Raw genomic sequence first — 17,756 nt, forward strand, 5'->3', positions numbered from 1 at the left:
ATAATCATGCTTAACACAATTCTTAATTCACAGTTTCCCTTTTTCATAAGCACCTTTATACACTTAATATCTACTCATAACAACAATCATATAATATATATATATATATATCTCACAGACGTCATTCTTATCGATTTCATCACATTATATAAACTTATTCATATTACTTAACTTGCATCAAATATAGTTTTACAATATATCAAGATTTTCAAATAAGTCTTTTCACATATAATCAATTAATCAAGTAAATATATAAGCTAAATTTTCTCTAGTTACCTTAAACATTCAAGAGGTCAAATGTTATCCCTCAATCACAACTTATTTTTTAAGCTAAATTCAAGCTTATTGGTGCTTCATGAGATTAAGCTACAATTACATTAACATCTATCACTAATAATCATCAAAATTATTACTTCCAACATCTAATTTCATATTTTAATAACCAAATTTCTCAACTATAAGATCAATTTCACATCCAATGAGTTTATTAACTCCCATTAACTTCATTTAGCTCTCAACGACTTAAATAATCACTAATATATCATCTAACAATTCAAATCATCATCAATGTCACAAATTACTCACTTTCAACTTTCAAATTTAAACAATTTAATCACACAAAACTCTCAACTTTTAATTTTAATCATCATATTAGCTCCAACTAACACTAATACAAACCTTAATCAATATTAATGACAGCTACCTACCTTAAGCACCACCATTTATGGCACCTTAGGGCATAATTTTGTCTATAACTAGAAGCTCACTCTCTTGGACACATAAAACCACTATATCCAGGCTTAAATAACTCAAAAACTCTCATTAGTCCCATTTAGACTAATGGATTCGGACTCATAGCCTTGGATCCAAAAATCATCATCTCCTAACCTCAAATCTTACTACAAAAATTTGTAGAAAGAAGAAAAAGAGATAAGGAAAGTATACCTAGTTGAAATTAAGTTCTAATCACCTTCAAAATACCCAAAAGTTGATGCCCTAGTAGAGCAATTACTCTCTCTGTTCCCTTCCTCTTTTTCTAGCCTTCTTTTATTGTTTCAGACCCTTTTTTTGCTTTTTTAAAAAAGCTAATTTTGGAAATTATGCTGCAGCATAAAATTTTATGCTGCAACATAATGTACTAGGCCAAAATCTAATTTTTTTCTATAATTTGAGCCCAAGTAACCTAATTCACTTTTGAACCCAATTTAAAAGCTAAAGTCAAACCCAATAGCCGTTTCTAATTATCCTCAAATCTATCTTACTTAAATTTATATATTTACCCTTCATTAACTTAATTAATCAAGGGGATAATTTTTTGGGTGTTACATGAAAGACCAAAGAGACCACAAAGACTAGACTAATTTTTTAAGTTGGACCGGACATGAGACCAAGCTCTCAGACAATTTGGTCCAATCCAGTTCTATGAATTTATTTTAATGTAATTTAAATTATTTTTAATATATTTGAATAGTTTAAAACTTGCATGCAACATTTTCTTTATTCACATATCATCCTTCTATTTAATATAATTTTAATTTAGTTTGCTGCTAAATTGTTGTTGTAATATATATGAGACATGTTGCTAAAGTTTGTTAGTTGTTATTGTTGTTGTTAAAGTTATAAATTTGAATTATATGAATTGTAATACAAATATTTTTTTGTTGTTTTTGGAGATTGTTATGGATTTTTTATGATTATAGGTATTTTTATTATCTTAATTGAGTTTATCAAGTTGAAATAAATTATTACCTCCCATAGATGAAAGTAAGGGCAAAAAAGCTAATTGAGTATTGAATTATCGGAACCAGTTTCCCAATCATATGAAACAAATCCAGTTCTATTTATTTTCAAGTTATAATTGAAACAAACCGCATTATGGGTTACCTAACATAATCTTTTTTATAAAAGAGACTAGAATTCAGGTTAGACTAAAGTCCAGTCTTATCCAATCTTTTGTGTAGTCTTAATTTGAAGAATAGAGTGACTATAATCAAGATGCCTCCCTAGCTACATTGCCTTGCTATATTGAAAGCTCTAATGGTCCTTCACACATTCACCTAGCTCTAATGTTTTTTAATGTAGTTCTTGAAATTCTTATATATATAATTTTTGGATCAATAAACAATCAACCTTAATATATTTAATGATAGGAGTAAAATTGTATTGTTTTCAAATATTAAAAGGGCAAATCATATTAAAATAAATTTAAATACTAGAATTTTGTATGAGTAGTCTAGAGCAAAAATACCTTAATTTTTTTCTCTTATTTTTACTTCAGTTGTGTCTAATTTTGTTTTTAGGAAAATCACACTTAAGGCTCCTAGAACAGAAAAAATCATACTTAAGGTCTAGTACATTTTGAATTGTTTTTGCATGCCCAAAAAACCCAAATGCAAATATGTTTCTTTGTGAAAAAGATACATTTGCCCTTAACTACACAAATCATGTATAATAAATTGATGTTAAGTTGTTCATGTCTGGACCTGGTCATGTTCTTTACAAATAACATGTTGCACGTATATATGAAAAATTTGTACATTATTGTTCAATTAAATTACACGGACTATGTATGATAAATGAATTTGTGTTGTTCATATATAAACCTTATCATGTTCTTTATAGATATTGTGTTATACATGCACTTAGGAAACTCCTATATTTGGAACATATATATCTGTTTACAAAGAAACATATTTGCATTTAGGAACTTTGGACTTATAGAAATAATTCAAAATGTATTGATCCTTAATTGCAATTTTTCAATTATAAAAGCACTAGGTGCATTATTTTTTTTGGAAAGAATGACGGTAATGCTTCAAAATATTGAATTAATCACAGTAAAGTACTCAACATTTTTTTAAAAAAAATAAATTGAAAATATTGATTCAGATAATTACAAATCAAATAGTTTTAACTATAAATAAGTATTTAAATATTAAATATAATTTATAGATTTAACAAAAATTTCTATCTTTAATTATTTAAATTGATATTTATAATTTATTTTATAAAAATTTTTATTAAAAATCTAACTATCATTCGCGAGCTAACTGCCATTCTCCCTTGTTTTCAAGTTTTCATAGCATATAGCCCGAGGCCCCAAGCCAGAAAACCTTGTCCGTCCGGTCCATGTGACGTGAGGTTGAGCCGAATGGCTGAGTTTGGTACGTATTGTAGAAAACCTTAGCCTGTTCAGATAACAAGGGGAGAGAGACCCAGCGTGTTCTGAGCCTAGCTACTCAAGCTCGTGCAATGCACTCTTCATCGATGATTAGCCGCTATTGTTGTTTACATAGCGCTACGTCTTCTCCGTCTCTCTCCTTGTCTTGCAAGAAGAAGTCCCTCGTCTTCTTGGGCTCTCCGCAGGTTCTCCCTCTCTCTCTCTGCGTGTGGTCTCTCTCAGTCTTGCTTTTTACTTCAATGTCTTAAATTTGCAGGTCTCAGCAACTGTCCTTGATGCCCTCCTTAACGCTTCTAGTGCTTCGGATTCTTTATTTGAGGTATTGCTTACGATTTTCGCTTTGCCATTTGATTATTTGCTGGACAACATTAGAAGTGGGTTTTGCTTATTAGCTAAAATATCATCAGTATCTGCAATGTGCTTTTTTCATTTTGAGTTCCTTCTGGCTTGTGCTATGTTGTATTACCAATTCCATAGCATTATTTTCTTCTCTTTTTCTCTTTTCATTCTGCATTTTACTTCTATAGTTGTTTTGATTAAGTGATGACAAGGTCTTCAATGGAGCTTCATTTTGTTATTATTAATATTGATGGAGCATCCTATCGGAGGATAAAGCCTAGGGAAAGAATTTAAGAGAAAAAGGAAAGTAAATCTGGCATGTATTAATCCTCTTGTTTCATTCGCGAAAGGAACTCTACTTGGCTATATACTAAGCAAGTGGTTACTGAAAACTTAGATTTTGTATTCCAGCATATATTTTTAACTGTTTTAGAGACATTATCCATTCTCAATATATTAAGACAGACTAGAAAATTGAGGAATCAGTCATTAATTTGGTTGGATTTAGGTTGCAGCTATTGTGACACAGCCACCTGCTAGGAGGGATAGGGGGAAAAAGCTGCTGCCCTCTCCATTGGCAAAATATGCTCTTGATAGAGGTTTCTCCTCTGATCTTATATTCACACCTGAACGGGCTGGGGAGGTAACTATTGACTCTAGTTTTTTATCTGAAATATAATTGGTGAAACGAGCTTAATGTTGTTTTGCTGTCAGTATCTGATGAATGCCATTGTGCTTGTAATCATGGGAATTGATTACAGTTTTTTTTTTTTAATGTGATGGATGGATAATATTCTGGGCTTAGACAAAGCATTTTATAGTTCCTTTGCATTGCTTGAGGCAGTAGTGTTTTTTAATTTTAGTTTTTATCTTTTTGATGAATGAAGGCCATAAAAGATTTTACAGTAGCATTCATCATTGATCAAAAATCCTACATTCGTATAAAACACATATGAACTAAAAGCTAAGTTTACTTAACCATATTGAAAAAATTATGGGGATAGTTGTTATTTGCTCAAATCAACATATATTGTGGTCTCTTTATCTGCTCGTTTTTCTCACAAATTTTTACTTTGCAAAAGAAATCTAATATTTTTCCAAATGGTTAGGTCTAGTAGTTGAAATCTAATCCTAGCATATAACAACAACAACAACAACAACAACAACAAGCCTTTATCCCACTAGGTGGGGTCGGCTATATGGATTGCAAGACGCCATTGTGCTCTATCATTTATCAAGCTTTTAGGAATATTATTAATTAACAGATCGCGTTCAATAACTTCTAATAGTATTCTCTTAGGCCTTCCTCTACCTCTCTTAATCGGACTCAAAGTTATATGTTCCACTTTTCTCACTGGTGCCTCCCTTGGTCTTCTTTGTACATACCCAAACCATCTCAATCGATTTTCTACCATTTTTTCCTCAATAGGTGCCACCCTCACTTTTCGCGTACGTACTCATTTCGAATTTTATCTTTACATGTATGTCCGCACATCTATCGTAACATTCTCATCTCTGCTACTCCAATTTTATGCTCTTGTTGTCCCGTTAGAGTCCAGCATTCACTACTATATAACATTGCCGGTCTGATAGCAGTGCGATAAAACTTTCCTTTAAGTTTATCAGGCACCTTACGATCGCAAATAACTCCTTTAGCTTTTCTCCAATTAAACCACCCAACTTGAATTCTATGTGAAATATCTCCACTGATTTCGCCATCATTTTGAATAATGGCTCCCAAATATCTAAACTTTTCCACTTGAGGTATAATTTGATCTCTCAATTTCACTTCCAAATTATTGTCGAATAGTCCTTTACCAAATTTACAATATAAATATTCCGTCTTACTTCTATTCAGACGAAAACCTTTCGACTCCAACGTCCTCCTCCATAACTCAAGTTTGCAATTAACCTCTTCTCTTGTATTTGCTATAAGAATTATATTGTCCGCGAAGAGCATACATTTCGGAATTTCCCCTTGAATATGTTCCGTCAAAACATTTAAGATCAAGTTGAACAGATAAGGACTCAGAGATGATCCCTGATGTAGTCCAATCTTTATAGGAAAATCTTTTGTTTGACCACTAGGCGTTCTTATACTAATTTTTACCCCCTCATACATATCTTGTATGGCTTTAATATAAGCAATCCGTACTCCTTTTTTTCGAACGCTTTCCAAAGCACTTCTCTTGGTATACGGTCATAAGCTTTTTCCAAATCAATAAAAACCATGTCTAGATCTTTATCTTTACAACGATACTTTTCCATTAATCCCCTTAGTAGATAAATCGCCTCTGTAGTTGATCTACCTGGCATAAAACCAAACTGATTCTCAGAAATACTTGTCTTCAATCTCAAACCTGTGCTCAATTACTTTCTCCCACAATTTCATTGTGTGGCTCATGAGCTTAATCCCTCTATAGTTAGTACAATTCTGAATATCTCCTTTATTTTTATAAATAGGAATTAATGTACTCTCTCTCTCCACTCATCAGACATTTTCTTGGACCGTAAAATTACATTAAATAACTTAGTTAACCATCTCACCCCTTCTTCACCTAAACATTTCCACGCTTCGATAGATATACGATCAGGTCCGTTGACTCTACCATTTGTCATTTTCTTAAGAGCTTCCTTTACCTTCTTATCACGTATTATTCGATAGAATGACAAATTTTATTCTCCTTCACCAGTTACTAAATCGTCCAAGTTACTAGATGAACCCTCTCCATCATTCTAAAAACCACTATCAAAAAGCTAGTTTTAGAGTATACTACAGTAACTATAAAATCTTTGTCACAGCAGCACATGGAAATATAATTAAAAATTGATGTTCATGTTTTCTCTTCATGCAGGACAATTTCTTGTCAAACTTGAGAGGCTTGCAACCAGACTTATGCATTACTGCAGCATACGGGAATATACTGCCTAGCAAGTTTCTGAACATACCACCATTGGGTTAGTTATTTTTCTCTTAATCTACCAAAATCAACAATACATTCTTCTTAAATTTCCTAGTTAAACATCGTATATATCCAGAAGAGACCATACTCTCCTTAGCAAGTTAAAATGTGAAATAAAACCCAGGCATTTTGATTTTACAAGTAAGTTACAAGTTAAAGCATATTAAAATTAGATCATCAACTCAATCAATGGGATAAAGTGTCTCTTCACATTTATACTAGAACAATATAGTTTATTTGCATTTCATTTACATATAGCATCTTATGAAATTCTATTCCCAAAAAAAAAAAAGAATAAATGATAAAAAAACCTCGTGGTTATGCCATAGTTTTGTTGGATTGCTTTCATATCTGAGATTTGGTTCAATATTCTTTGAATAAAGGTTGTGGATGTTTTTTAAAAGTATACACGTACTTGGAAAACTATCTCCCCCCCCCCCTTAGGAGAAGCTGTTCATGTTACAAATGTTAAGCCCTGCCTATAGATCTTCAAGCCCTATGTATATTTTACCTTGATTTGTTATCTAAAATGAAAAATCATATTGTTTCTTGTCAACTGGCCTGAAAATTTTAAATTGTTTTACTATATTAATTTGATTGATAAATTGTGACTGCCTATTATTATCTACATTGGTCCATTGTATTTATTCTTATGAGGTGTGACCTAGTGCCTCCAAAACCACATCCTGTAAATGATTTTGATAAAATGGATCTCTGTAGGTAAGCACTTAATGTACGACCTTTAGAAGTTCCTTTTTGAGGGGAAAAGCTGCCCAGGAGGGAAATTTTCTAAGGAAAAGAGTTTTAATAATCTCTGCAATTTTGTTTTAGCATTTTGTATAAGAAAGCTAAGTATATGGGGTATGAGTCTCCATAAGATGCTTCTGGAATCATGAATCAATATTTTATTGCAAACTAACCATTCTATCCACCAATGCTCCGTTTTGGTGCAGATAATACACCAATTATGACAGCTGTTTTCTGAGGAATGCATGAAACTCCTAAGCTAAGAGGCCCTAAAGGACCTAAGCCTCAAAAATCAGTTATATGCATGATTTCTCATTTTCGCTATAAATGGATGAATACACAATTATGACACTCAAATGCATTTTTACTATCCATGTCTGCTAAAGAGAGAAAAAATTATCATCAAATAAATGTCCCTGTGGCCATGTAACCTTTGTAAAACTTCCTTCTTGGAAACTGGATCCCTAGCATGGAATCTTTTTTTTTTTTTTTGGCGCTAGTTCATTATTAGAAGTTGAAGGGTTTGATCATCTTACTTAATGTTAATCAGTGGCTCATCCCATACTAATTGCAAAACAAATTTACATATTTTTATATTTTCTTTCTTCTTTTAATTTAGTTCGTTAGTTGAAGTTAATAGGCAGGGTGAAAATTTTGAATCCAAAGTAAAGGAAAACATGCAGGTCTAATCTAACAATTAAATCTGCAGCTCTCTAATAACCAAATTCTAAATCACGCATGTAAATTTCTCAGGGACAGTCAATATTCACCCTAGCCTGTTGCCATTGTATCGTGGTGCTGCACCAGTTCAAAGGGCATTACAGGTTTTTATCACCTCTTTTGTTGTTTATATTTTCTTATAGTTGTTTACAACATTTATCATTTTTATTTTCTACACCAGGATGGTGTCAAAGAAACTGGAGTGTCATTGGCATTCACTGTTCTTGAACTTGATGCTGGACCCGTCATTGCTAGTGAACGATTTGAAGTTGATTTCCAAATTAAGGTATGCATTCCACTTCCACTGCCGATCTAGTGGCCAGAAATATTTACATTGTTTACTCAAAGATTAGCGCTTATATTTGCATTTGGGATACAAAATTTGCTAGTATGTTATACTCAAGAATTGCCTCATTGTCCCTTCCTAACTTTCTCACAATACACTTGTTCAGTGACACTAAAATGAATGTCATGGTCCTTTCTCCCCTGTACTGACTAATCTTTAGACATATTTGTAGGCACCTGATTTACTTTCTCAGCTGTTTCTGAAGGTACGATTTCTGCCCACGGTTTTCTTTTCCATTCTATGTAATTGTGGCTACTTCTTTATTCTCCCCATGACATAGGAGGCTGTTCGTAATCAATCATTTGATTTAAAAGCTTTCATCGATTGCAGTCCCTATGCTAATATAGTTTCAGTCAATTGATGAGTTCTGGATCTTCTTTGATAAGGCAGGATCAAAGCTTCTAGTCCGTGAACTTCCTTCCATATTTGATGGATCTGCAAGGGTGAAAGCTCGACCTCAGGATCACAATAAGGCTACATTGGCTCCAAAGGTACAATTGGCTTGAATTCTGCCCCTTGGGTGTAGAAATGGAAATGAATTATCCTATTGATATTTGATACTAGTTCCATATCAGATACTTGTTGCAATTTGCTACCTATTGCTTTAGACTCAAAGTGGATGTAGGGTATCTGAAATTCTGAATATGTATTTGAGGCAATGTTTTTGTTTCTGGCACAAAAATAAATCATTAATTGAAAGCTTATGTAACGAGATTAACCATTGATGGTAAAAACTGATCGAGCTATTTTCATAGTTTTATTGACATGGACATATTAATTATTTATTTAGTTCACATGAAATTAGATGAAATTGAATTTAACTTTTTCTTCTTCAGGTCTTCCTTTAGTATTCCATTACTAATAAAGACGGATGATTGTGAACTCATTCGTGGCTATTCCCTTGTTAGTATTACTTGTTTCTTTTGAGTTGCTATCTCAAGAACATCTGTAGTTCTTAAGGGTAGATCAGGAGAATTGAATACATTACCTCTACTACTGAATCTCATGAGCAGAAATTAGCTCTCATTTTTTTATTTGTAATTTTTAAAATATTTTATGTTATTGCATTTATCTGTTAGCTGCAATTTAAGACCACTTAAAGTAACTTCTTAAAATAATCAAAAAAAAAAAATTTTTGATTATTTTAAAAGTTTAAACAAACGTTATAAAAATTCACAAAATAGATTTTTTTTCAAAAAATAAATGATTTTTTCATGAAATAAGCTAAAGTAAACGGGCCCATAATGCTACCATTTAGAAGTAATTCTACGTGCTGGCCAAATACATGTTAAAAATAGACTAATATTTTCACCACTTAAAAATATTTTTCTCCTCTTCCACAGAATGTTCGAACGGGCACAAAAATTGGGAGAGCCTATTGCATTGCTTTCTGTTTCTTCCAGTGTACACAGTTGGTGAAACATTTTCCTTACTAGGAATTACATCTAAGCATTGATGCTTTGTGCAGATAAATCCAGAGGAGTCATGGTTATCCTTTGATCAAGAAGCATTGGTTCTACATAATAAGGTAAGCTTCCTGATTTTAGTTGAACTGTGAAGTTATGACGTAGAACAATTCTAGGTTCGCGCCTTTGCAGGGTGGCCAGGAACACGAGCAAAAGTGTTAGTAGAGAAAAATGGTGAGCAGAAAACGCTGGAACTTAAAATTATAACTACGCGAGTTGGCATCCACAAAAGTGTACTGCCCAAAGAAGTAGATGATATCAGATTTGTCAAGGATGCATTGGTGTTTCCCTGTGCTGGGGGCACATCACTGGAGGTTTGTTCTTTATCTTCACTTTTTATCATCAATTATGAAGTGTTTGTTGGTCTGTCTGTTTACTATTTTTATGGCATAACATCTGTTTGAAATTAAATCATGCCTGCCAAAAGTCCAAGGAGTAACTTTTCCTAAATCCTCAGCAAACCAAGTCATAGAGACATTGTTATAATTATTCAGTATTTATCCTCCTGAATTGGAGATGGAGATTGGAAACAAATGGCATTGTTCATTGTAATCCTGAAAGTTTCTCAGTATCCAACGAACTTTGACTGACTGTTAGGAGATGATATTTATGATTGAAGCACTTGTAATCTGAATTTAGGGTTATAAACGGGAATGATGGTGTGAAATCTCAACTTCACTAATCATTTGGGAATATTTTAGTTGTTTGAGTCCTGGGATATCTTATTCATGATTGGCTGAGCATTTTCATTTCATGTTTGGATTACATTCACATTTGAGTCTTGAATTTTGGTTGCTTATCCTTGAAGAATTAGGGCTGTTTGCATCATTCATCATCGTTCTTAGGGAATACAGCCCTACTGAATTCAAAAAATAAGAATAGGCTTTTTTTTTTTTCCTTTTTTAAATTTGTTATTTTGGCTTCCATTCCATTTGTGAGATATTGACAGTCACTTGATCGTCATGTGCTATGATACTCCCTCCAGTTCTAATTATAAGGCAAAGGTAACTAACTTTGTGATTCTTAAGAAATGACAGTTAATATCCTTAAACTTGTAAAAAGTGTGTAACTTTCCAATTTTGCCCTTCACTGAAATTGATGGCCATAATAAAGTGTCTAGGAATTAAAAGTTTGCCAACAACTTGGTGCAATTGAGAAGTGACAATATTGGAAATAAAATTAACTATTGCATCTATATTTAGAACCAAATAGGATTTTAAAAGTTTGCCATATAATTAGTAGCGGAGGGAGTATTAGTTATTTGGGTTAACCTTCTTTCTTTCTCTGTCTTCCCAACAATTATATAATTGGTCGAAAGTTCATTGTTACTTCAAAGCATTGTCCTCTCTGATTTTAGTGATTATTACACTATCAGGTATTAGAGGTTCAGCTTCCAGGAAAAAAGGTGGTAAGATCAGATGCTTTCTGGAATGGATTACGTGGACAGAAATTAAAGAGACTAAAAGAGACCATTTAATTGAACACGAGCAAGATTTTAATAGTGTTCGAGCAATTTAGGAAACCAATTCTTTTGAGTTTTACTTGATTCGAGCTTTTGTTCTCTTTACTAATTTTGTATGAATAAACGCTGTAACTAATTGTTTCCATAGCACTTAACCATGTATTTCTCTCTGGGGTTTTTACTTTTATGTCTTCTCGTAAAAGCTTTTTTTTTTTTTTTTTGGTATTCTATCCCCCCCTGTCCTAGGAAATCTAGTGGTATTATTATCATCTGTCTAGAGTAATCCAAATTTCAAGCTCTCGCTGTGTGGGATATATTACCTACAAAAATTTCACAGGTATCTTGAGAAATGTTTGACATTTTAACATAACTGTATATTTTGGAATTTAAACTCAAAATTTCAAAGTTAATTTAACTTTTTTGGCCAGTTGAACCAAGTGTGTTTTTGGTAAAACTTGCTTTTATTTTGTGTGAAGTTGCTTTTCCTTGAAAGAATTTGATTAAATTTCATTTTGAATAATTGCCATTTTGGTCCTTTGATATATGGCTCCATTTAGGTTCTTGGACTGCTTTTACCACCAAATTTGGATCCCCAGCTTATTGAAAGATTTAGAGAGAAGATCTTTTTAGGGCTCCCACATGAGACATCATAGCATGTCAAAGCTCAAAGCATTCTGAACTTCAAGAAGGGCCCAAAGTTTTCAGGAGTTAATTACTTAAATGGCCTTGCTTTATTTTTCAAATATATATATATATATATATATTTATCACCATCGTTGGAGCTCCTTTTGCCAGTGGGCTAACCATCATTGCCAGCCACCGAAACTCTCACATTGGCATGATGATTAATGGTGGTCAACTCTAAAAAGAACTAAACTAAGGGGCATTTGAATCCATGACTCATTGGTCTCCCAAAACATAAAAGACTATTAAACCAACTAAACATTTAAGATATATAATGCAAAATAATACAAACATACATACATATATAATAATAATAATGATAAGTTTTGTTTACCAGCATTTTTATGAGTTTTAATTTTGGATAAGTTAATATTTAAACAACTACTTGTTAATATTCAAACATAATTTGTTAATATTGAAAAGACTAGTTGTCAATTATTCTAAAGATAACATGTTCCTTGAAAATTGATAAGTTATCAGTGTTATGCAAAATAAAAAATATATGTTATATTTATGTTATAAATTTAGTTTCTAAGCATATATCTATATGTCATTAATTCTAGATGAGTTTTAATATTTGAAGAATCACTTTTTAATATTCAAACATGACTAGTCACTATTTTAAGAAACAAGTTGTTAATTTTCAAGAATCGTTTGTTCAATTTTTTTCAATTTGCTCCTTAAATATTCATAGGTTATCAATATTATATTAAATAAAATATTATGTAAAAAATATAATTTACAAGAATTTTCATAAGTTGTCATCAATTTTGGAGTTGTTATTATTGAAATATTAACTTGTCAATATTTGAACATAACTTGTTAATATTTAAGAAATAAGTTGTCAAATTTTTAAAGCTCATTTTATTCAAATTTTTAGAATTTGCTCATTAAATATTGACAAATATCAATATTATACTAAATAAAACAATACATATGCTATAAATGTAGGTTTCAAGGATTTCCGTGAACTATTGTTAATTCTAGATAAGTCGTCATTAATATTTGAATAATAACTTGTTAATATTTAAACATGATGGATCAATATTCAAACATTTAATCCTACAACATGGATTTGGATCCTCCCCATGTACTCCCTTATTATATCTCTCTATATCCAATCTCATCCATCAGCCTAATTATTTTTTAAATGTAATGGTGTTAGATTATTAATTATGACATTAAAATAAATAGACTATTCACTATCATTACTTAAATATTTTTGAAAACAAGTTCGTAAATGCTTATTTATGATAATCATTAAATGAATAATATATTTATTTTAATATCATAAATAGCAATCTAATACCATTAAACTAAATGAATAATGAAATAGACGGATGAGATTGGGTATGAAGGAATGTACTGAGGGAAGGTATGGGAAGGATGCAAATCCATGGGCCAAAGCTTTAGTAACACAATATTTCAATCCATAATATTCGCAAATCATCAATAGTGATACTACGTTTAAACTCATTGTGCAATGTATAAAGAAATATGTTTAGTTTTATGGTTAACAATAACAAGCAACACTTGGAGTTTTTTATACAAAAATAATAAAGAGCAAGTGTATGATAAATTAATCTAGTTTATTTTGCGAATTCAAAATAAAAATATGTTTCACATAATACAATCAAGCAAACAATTATAGAAAGATCTTCTGAACCAAAAATAAAAAATAAAAAATGATAGAAAAACCAGTATTGCAAACAGAATATAATAAAGGGTCAATCAAGTTGATACTAGTTTTTCTTCTTTTTTGCAACAAAAATTGAATCATAGATATATTGGTCGCATATGTACATTAATTGAGGACCAAGTAATTAGAAATGATGGGAAAGGTGAAAATGACAGGAATTTCAAAAGAGGAATTAGTTTGAAAGAATCTGAAAATCTCTACAAACTTTGGCAAAAAGGTTCTAGACAATGCACAAGGGCCATATAAATTAAAAGTCAACAAAGAATTGTGATCATTGGACGGTGCTCTAATTTCTTTTGGTTTTTTTTTTTTAGTGGAGTTTGAGAAATTCTTTATTCTTTTTCTCACTTTCATTTGTTTGTTCACAAGAGAGAACGTCTTCAACAGAATAATTAATCTTGTTTGGCCAAAAAAAAAAAACAGAATATGAATCTTTCACCAAACAACCAACTTCATGATGACTCTTAAGTTCAAATTTTGAGAATGTATAAGCATTTAGTAAGTAGAGATTTTGTCCAAAAGAGTCTGACTTAGTTCAATCCGACTTAGTCAAAGCCTTGGTTTCAGATATTGAATGATTTACTACAAAAAAAATAAAAAAATAAATCTTTCACACGAAAAAGCATTTTTCTGTTTTTTTAAAGGAAAAATTAATCTACAAGTTCCTCTAGTTTTTCTTGAGTTGAAGTAGATCATTTGTGATTTGTTGTGTTTTAATCAATTCCTTATAGTTTGATTGATTAGATATGCTAATCTTTGAAGGTTAAAATTATTTATTTATTTGGCCAACAAGGTTAAAATTAGTGATGAATGATTAAATTTTCCAAAATAAAATAATTTTAAAATTTATAGAAAATTTGTTTTAATACTTTTAGGAAAAAATAAAATATAATATAATACAATATTTACATTTGATTACATTTTTATGAAATTTCTATATGTATAAAAATTATCTAGAAGACATAATCTAATTACATGAATTTTGAGTTTTAAAAATATTGCAATTAATTCTAAAATTATATAATCATTTAATAAAAGTATAAAAGTTCTTAATTTCATTTTTTAAAAACAAAACATTTAATGATTTTAATCTTGAGAGACTAAAATATTTAATCGATCAAACTATAAGATTTTGATTAAAATAAAATAAATTATATAGATCTAATTCAAAATCAGAAAAGAAAGACTTGCAGATTAATTTTTTTCTTTAAAAAAAAATTACGTTGGGTACTTCTATCTAACAAAAAGAACTCTCAATGTAAGTGTCTCTATTTACAAGAGTTTATTTTGAAACTTTAATTATGGGATATGAAAAAAAAAAAAAAAACCCTTCAATTTAGATTCAACCATAGCGCTCATTGATCTCTAGTTGTGCTGCAAGCCTGCAACTATTAGAAAGTTTATATTTTCGTGTTACAATATAAATATTAGGATTTTCAAGTAAAAAAAATGAAAATAAATTACTTATAAGGTTTAAGTAGTAGAGACTCTTATTCTTTAAATAAGTGATTAGAGATTTAACTATCAACATTTATATAAAAAAATCTGATTGAAAGTATCTTAAAGGAGATTAGCCTCTGCAATTGGTAAATTATTATCCAAAAGACAATGATGTATCATTATTAAATATTAATGCGCGCGCGCGCACATATATATATGTATATATATGTATATAGTGAGAGAGAACAGACAATGGAAGGTCATGATAATAAACATATAATATTTGTAATTATTGAAAGAGAAAGTGATATACATTCAATGAACGAAATGAAAAAGAAAACACAAAAACGCTTTTCGAAAATTTAATATACATAATTACATATAGCTGACGAATAATATAAAGAAATCACAACAAAGACCTATCTTCATTTCATTATATTCAATTCTCATTTATGAAACAAATTGCCATGCTTCACGGATCGGAGCATATTCATCATTTCTGCTTTTTTATATTAACTTCAATTTCTAGACACTGCTTTTCGCCTTACAAATATATAAATAAAATCCCTTAAGACAGTTAGATACTTTGTGCATGAGTTATCAGCCAAAAGGAATTTGGGGTGTGAGATTTTATGTTAGTAGCATCTTTTTTATAAAATTTTTTTAATATTTTAATTTTTTTATTGTATGCAGGTGTTTTTTATTAGAACAATCTTATCCACGGTAGGGTTAAATATTAAATGTAAGTATCTCTCTTAGCTAAGATTTAAATTTTAATTCGCTATTTTTTTTTTTTTGAATTAGAGGCCATGGATAAACCGTGCTAATTGACAAGATGAGTCATGTCAGCGTATAAGATATACAACAACTAAGCGGCAGGATATCAAAGATATGAATACAAAGATTATTAGTGTAAGCTTGATGAGCCAACCAATCGGCACATCTGTTTGCCTTCCTGAAAGTGTGGTCGAACGTGATTGTCCAATCTCACATAGTGAGGTCTTTGATTCTATTAATGATAGCAATGAGTGGATGAGTAGTAGAGAACTCATTGTGAATTAACGAGAGAGCTTCTGTAGAATTAGTTTAGACATTAACTTTCTTGAACTTCTCCGCCCAGCAAATGTTTAAACTTTCCAAGTTGTAAGGGTAATATCTTCCGCTAAATCTGACTCTGTTAGTTTAATATTTAATCAATTGATTCAGTCTACGAATCTTCAAACTGCTGGCAGAAAAAAAATCCACACTTATTAATTAATATACACTTCCAAAACTATTTAAAAAAATCCATATTGACCGAATGAGATCCTTGGTTTGCAGCCCGGAAAAAATTTAATTTTGCAACTGAAAAAAATCATGAGTGATCGAGGATGTTATTTAATTATTTTCATCTAGCAACATTTGAATTATTTAAATTTAATCTCAATGTACAAATTCAATTTTTTATAAATAGTAAAGATACTTCTTTCCAAGATGATTCCTTTATCAAAATATTAGGCATGCAAAATTATTCGATATAGATGTAAAATTAGAGAAAATTTTCATGCATTAACATATTATTTATATTTTGTATACCAAAAGTGAAACAGCTACACTTGAAATAGCATTTATGTTCTGTTATCAATCTTATACGGTAAAAAATAAAATAAATATTTTATAAGAGATCAAATCTAAACCATTTAAATATTAGTCTTGTGATTAGAAAACAGAAATTAGGAAGAGAGGGGGAGAGCATGGAAAGGGAAGATAAGAGACTCTTTCCCTTTTCTAACCACTAGATCAATATTTATATTATTTAAATTTGATCTCTGATAAAATTATTATTAAATTATTTAATTATGAAAAATAAACAAACAAACAAATTCAAATTGCTGAATTTAATACAAATAGTTTAAATAAAATAAAAACAAAATAAAAATAAATAATTAACAGGATTCAAGTCTAACAAAAAGGGTTAGTCCATCATAACATGACAAATTAATATTTGAATTTCTGCTAGGGGATATGCCCGCATTTAGTACATGACTGTATCTCGAACATGATTACTTACAATAGGAAGACATCTAAGAGCAATATAAAAAAAATAGAAGGAATATTTTTATAGAATAAATGAGCAAATTGGCCTATAAACTATAAGTTTATAAGCATTTAAAATCTTAAATTTATCTTTTATACAATATTTTTTTTTGAAAATGGTGCAATTTTACTCATGTCATTAATAAAAGTTATCTTTATGTAAATTTTTGCGTCCTTATCTCTAATTTGAGTCATTTACTGTAATTTTGTTTTTTTATAATTTTTAATATCTTTTTCTATCATTTTTTAATCAACTAATATTAAAGTTAACTTTTATTAATGATGAGATTAAATTACATTATTTTTAAAATTTAAAGAAAAATTTTGTACAGAAAATATGTTTAGAATTTGAGAGGCTTCTAAACTACTAAAAATAAAATTTGATCCGTCCAAATATTAATATTGTAGTTAAAAAAAAATGAATAGAGAATCCTGGCTTGCTAAGGGTGTGCCAAACTTTACGAGGCAAGGTGCTATATAAAGGTGACACCCTACACACTGAAATGTGTAATGTGAGTGTGAAAGAAGGGCTCTCTCTCTCTCTCTCTCTCTCTCTCTCTCTCCTCCTCTCTCTCTCGCGCTCTCTCTCTCTCTCTCTGTGGGATTGGCTTTGTGGAAAAGAGAAAAGCGAAA

The 17,756-nt window shown here is 30.5% G+C and overlaps 1 protein-coding gene across 1 annotated transcript; it reads left to right on the plus strand.

Annotated features, from left to right (window-relative positions):
- The first annotated feature begins 3,131 nt into the window (after window positions 1–3,131).
- Window positions 3,132–11,411, plus strand: LOC129299402 (uncharacterized). The gene is made up of 11 exons (XM_054937880.1): window positions 3,132–3,366; window positions 3,438–3,500; window positions 4,029–4,163; window positions 6,376–6,478; window positions 7,984–8,054; window positions 8,132–8,236; window positions 8,469–8,501; window positions 8,683–8,787; window positions 9,765–9,824; window positions 9,879–10,076; window positions 11,138–11,411. Exons 1-11 carry the CDS (start codon window positions 3,253–3,255, stop codon window positions 11,237–11,239), a joined length of 1,089 nt encoding a protein of 362 aa, XP_054793855.1. The 5' UTR covers window positions 3,132–3,252; the 3' UTR covers window positions 11,240–11,411.
- The last annotated feature ends 6,345 nt before the right edge of the window (window positions 11,412–17,756 follow it).

This window comes from Prosopis cineraria, unplaced genomic scaffold (genome assembly GCF_029017545.1).
Source record: "Prosopis cineraria cultivar Desert tree isolate PC_DT_omini unplaced genomic scaffold, ASM2901754v1 PC1149, whole genome shotgun sequence".
Lineage (NCBI taxonomy): Eukaryota > Viridiplantae > Streptophyta > Magnoliopsida > Fabales > Fabaceae > Prosopis > Prosopis cineraria.

What these genes read in the sequence shown, in the direction of transcription:
- LOC129299402 (XM_054937880.1), top strand. Translation starts at nt 3,253, where the DNA reads ATGCACTCTTCATCGATGATTAGCCGCTATTGTTGTTTACATAGCGCT. An exon ending in CAGTTCAAAGGGCATTACAG is followed by an intron (nt 8,055 to 8,131) that starts GTTTTTATCACC and finishes TTTCTACACCAG; the next exon opens with GATGGTGTCAAAGAAACTGG. An exon ending in CTGGGGGCACATCACTGGAG is followed by an intron (nt 10,077 to 11,137) that starts GTTTGTTCTTTA and finishes TTACACTATCAG; the next exon opens with GTATTAGAGGTTCAGCTTCC.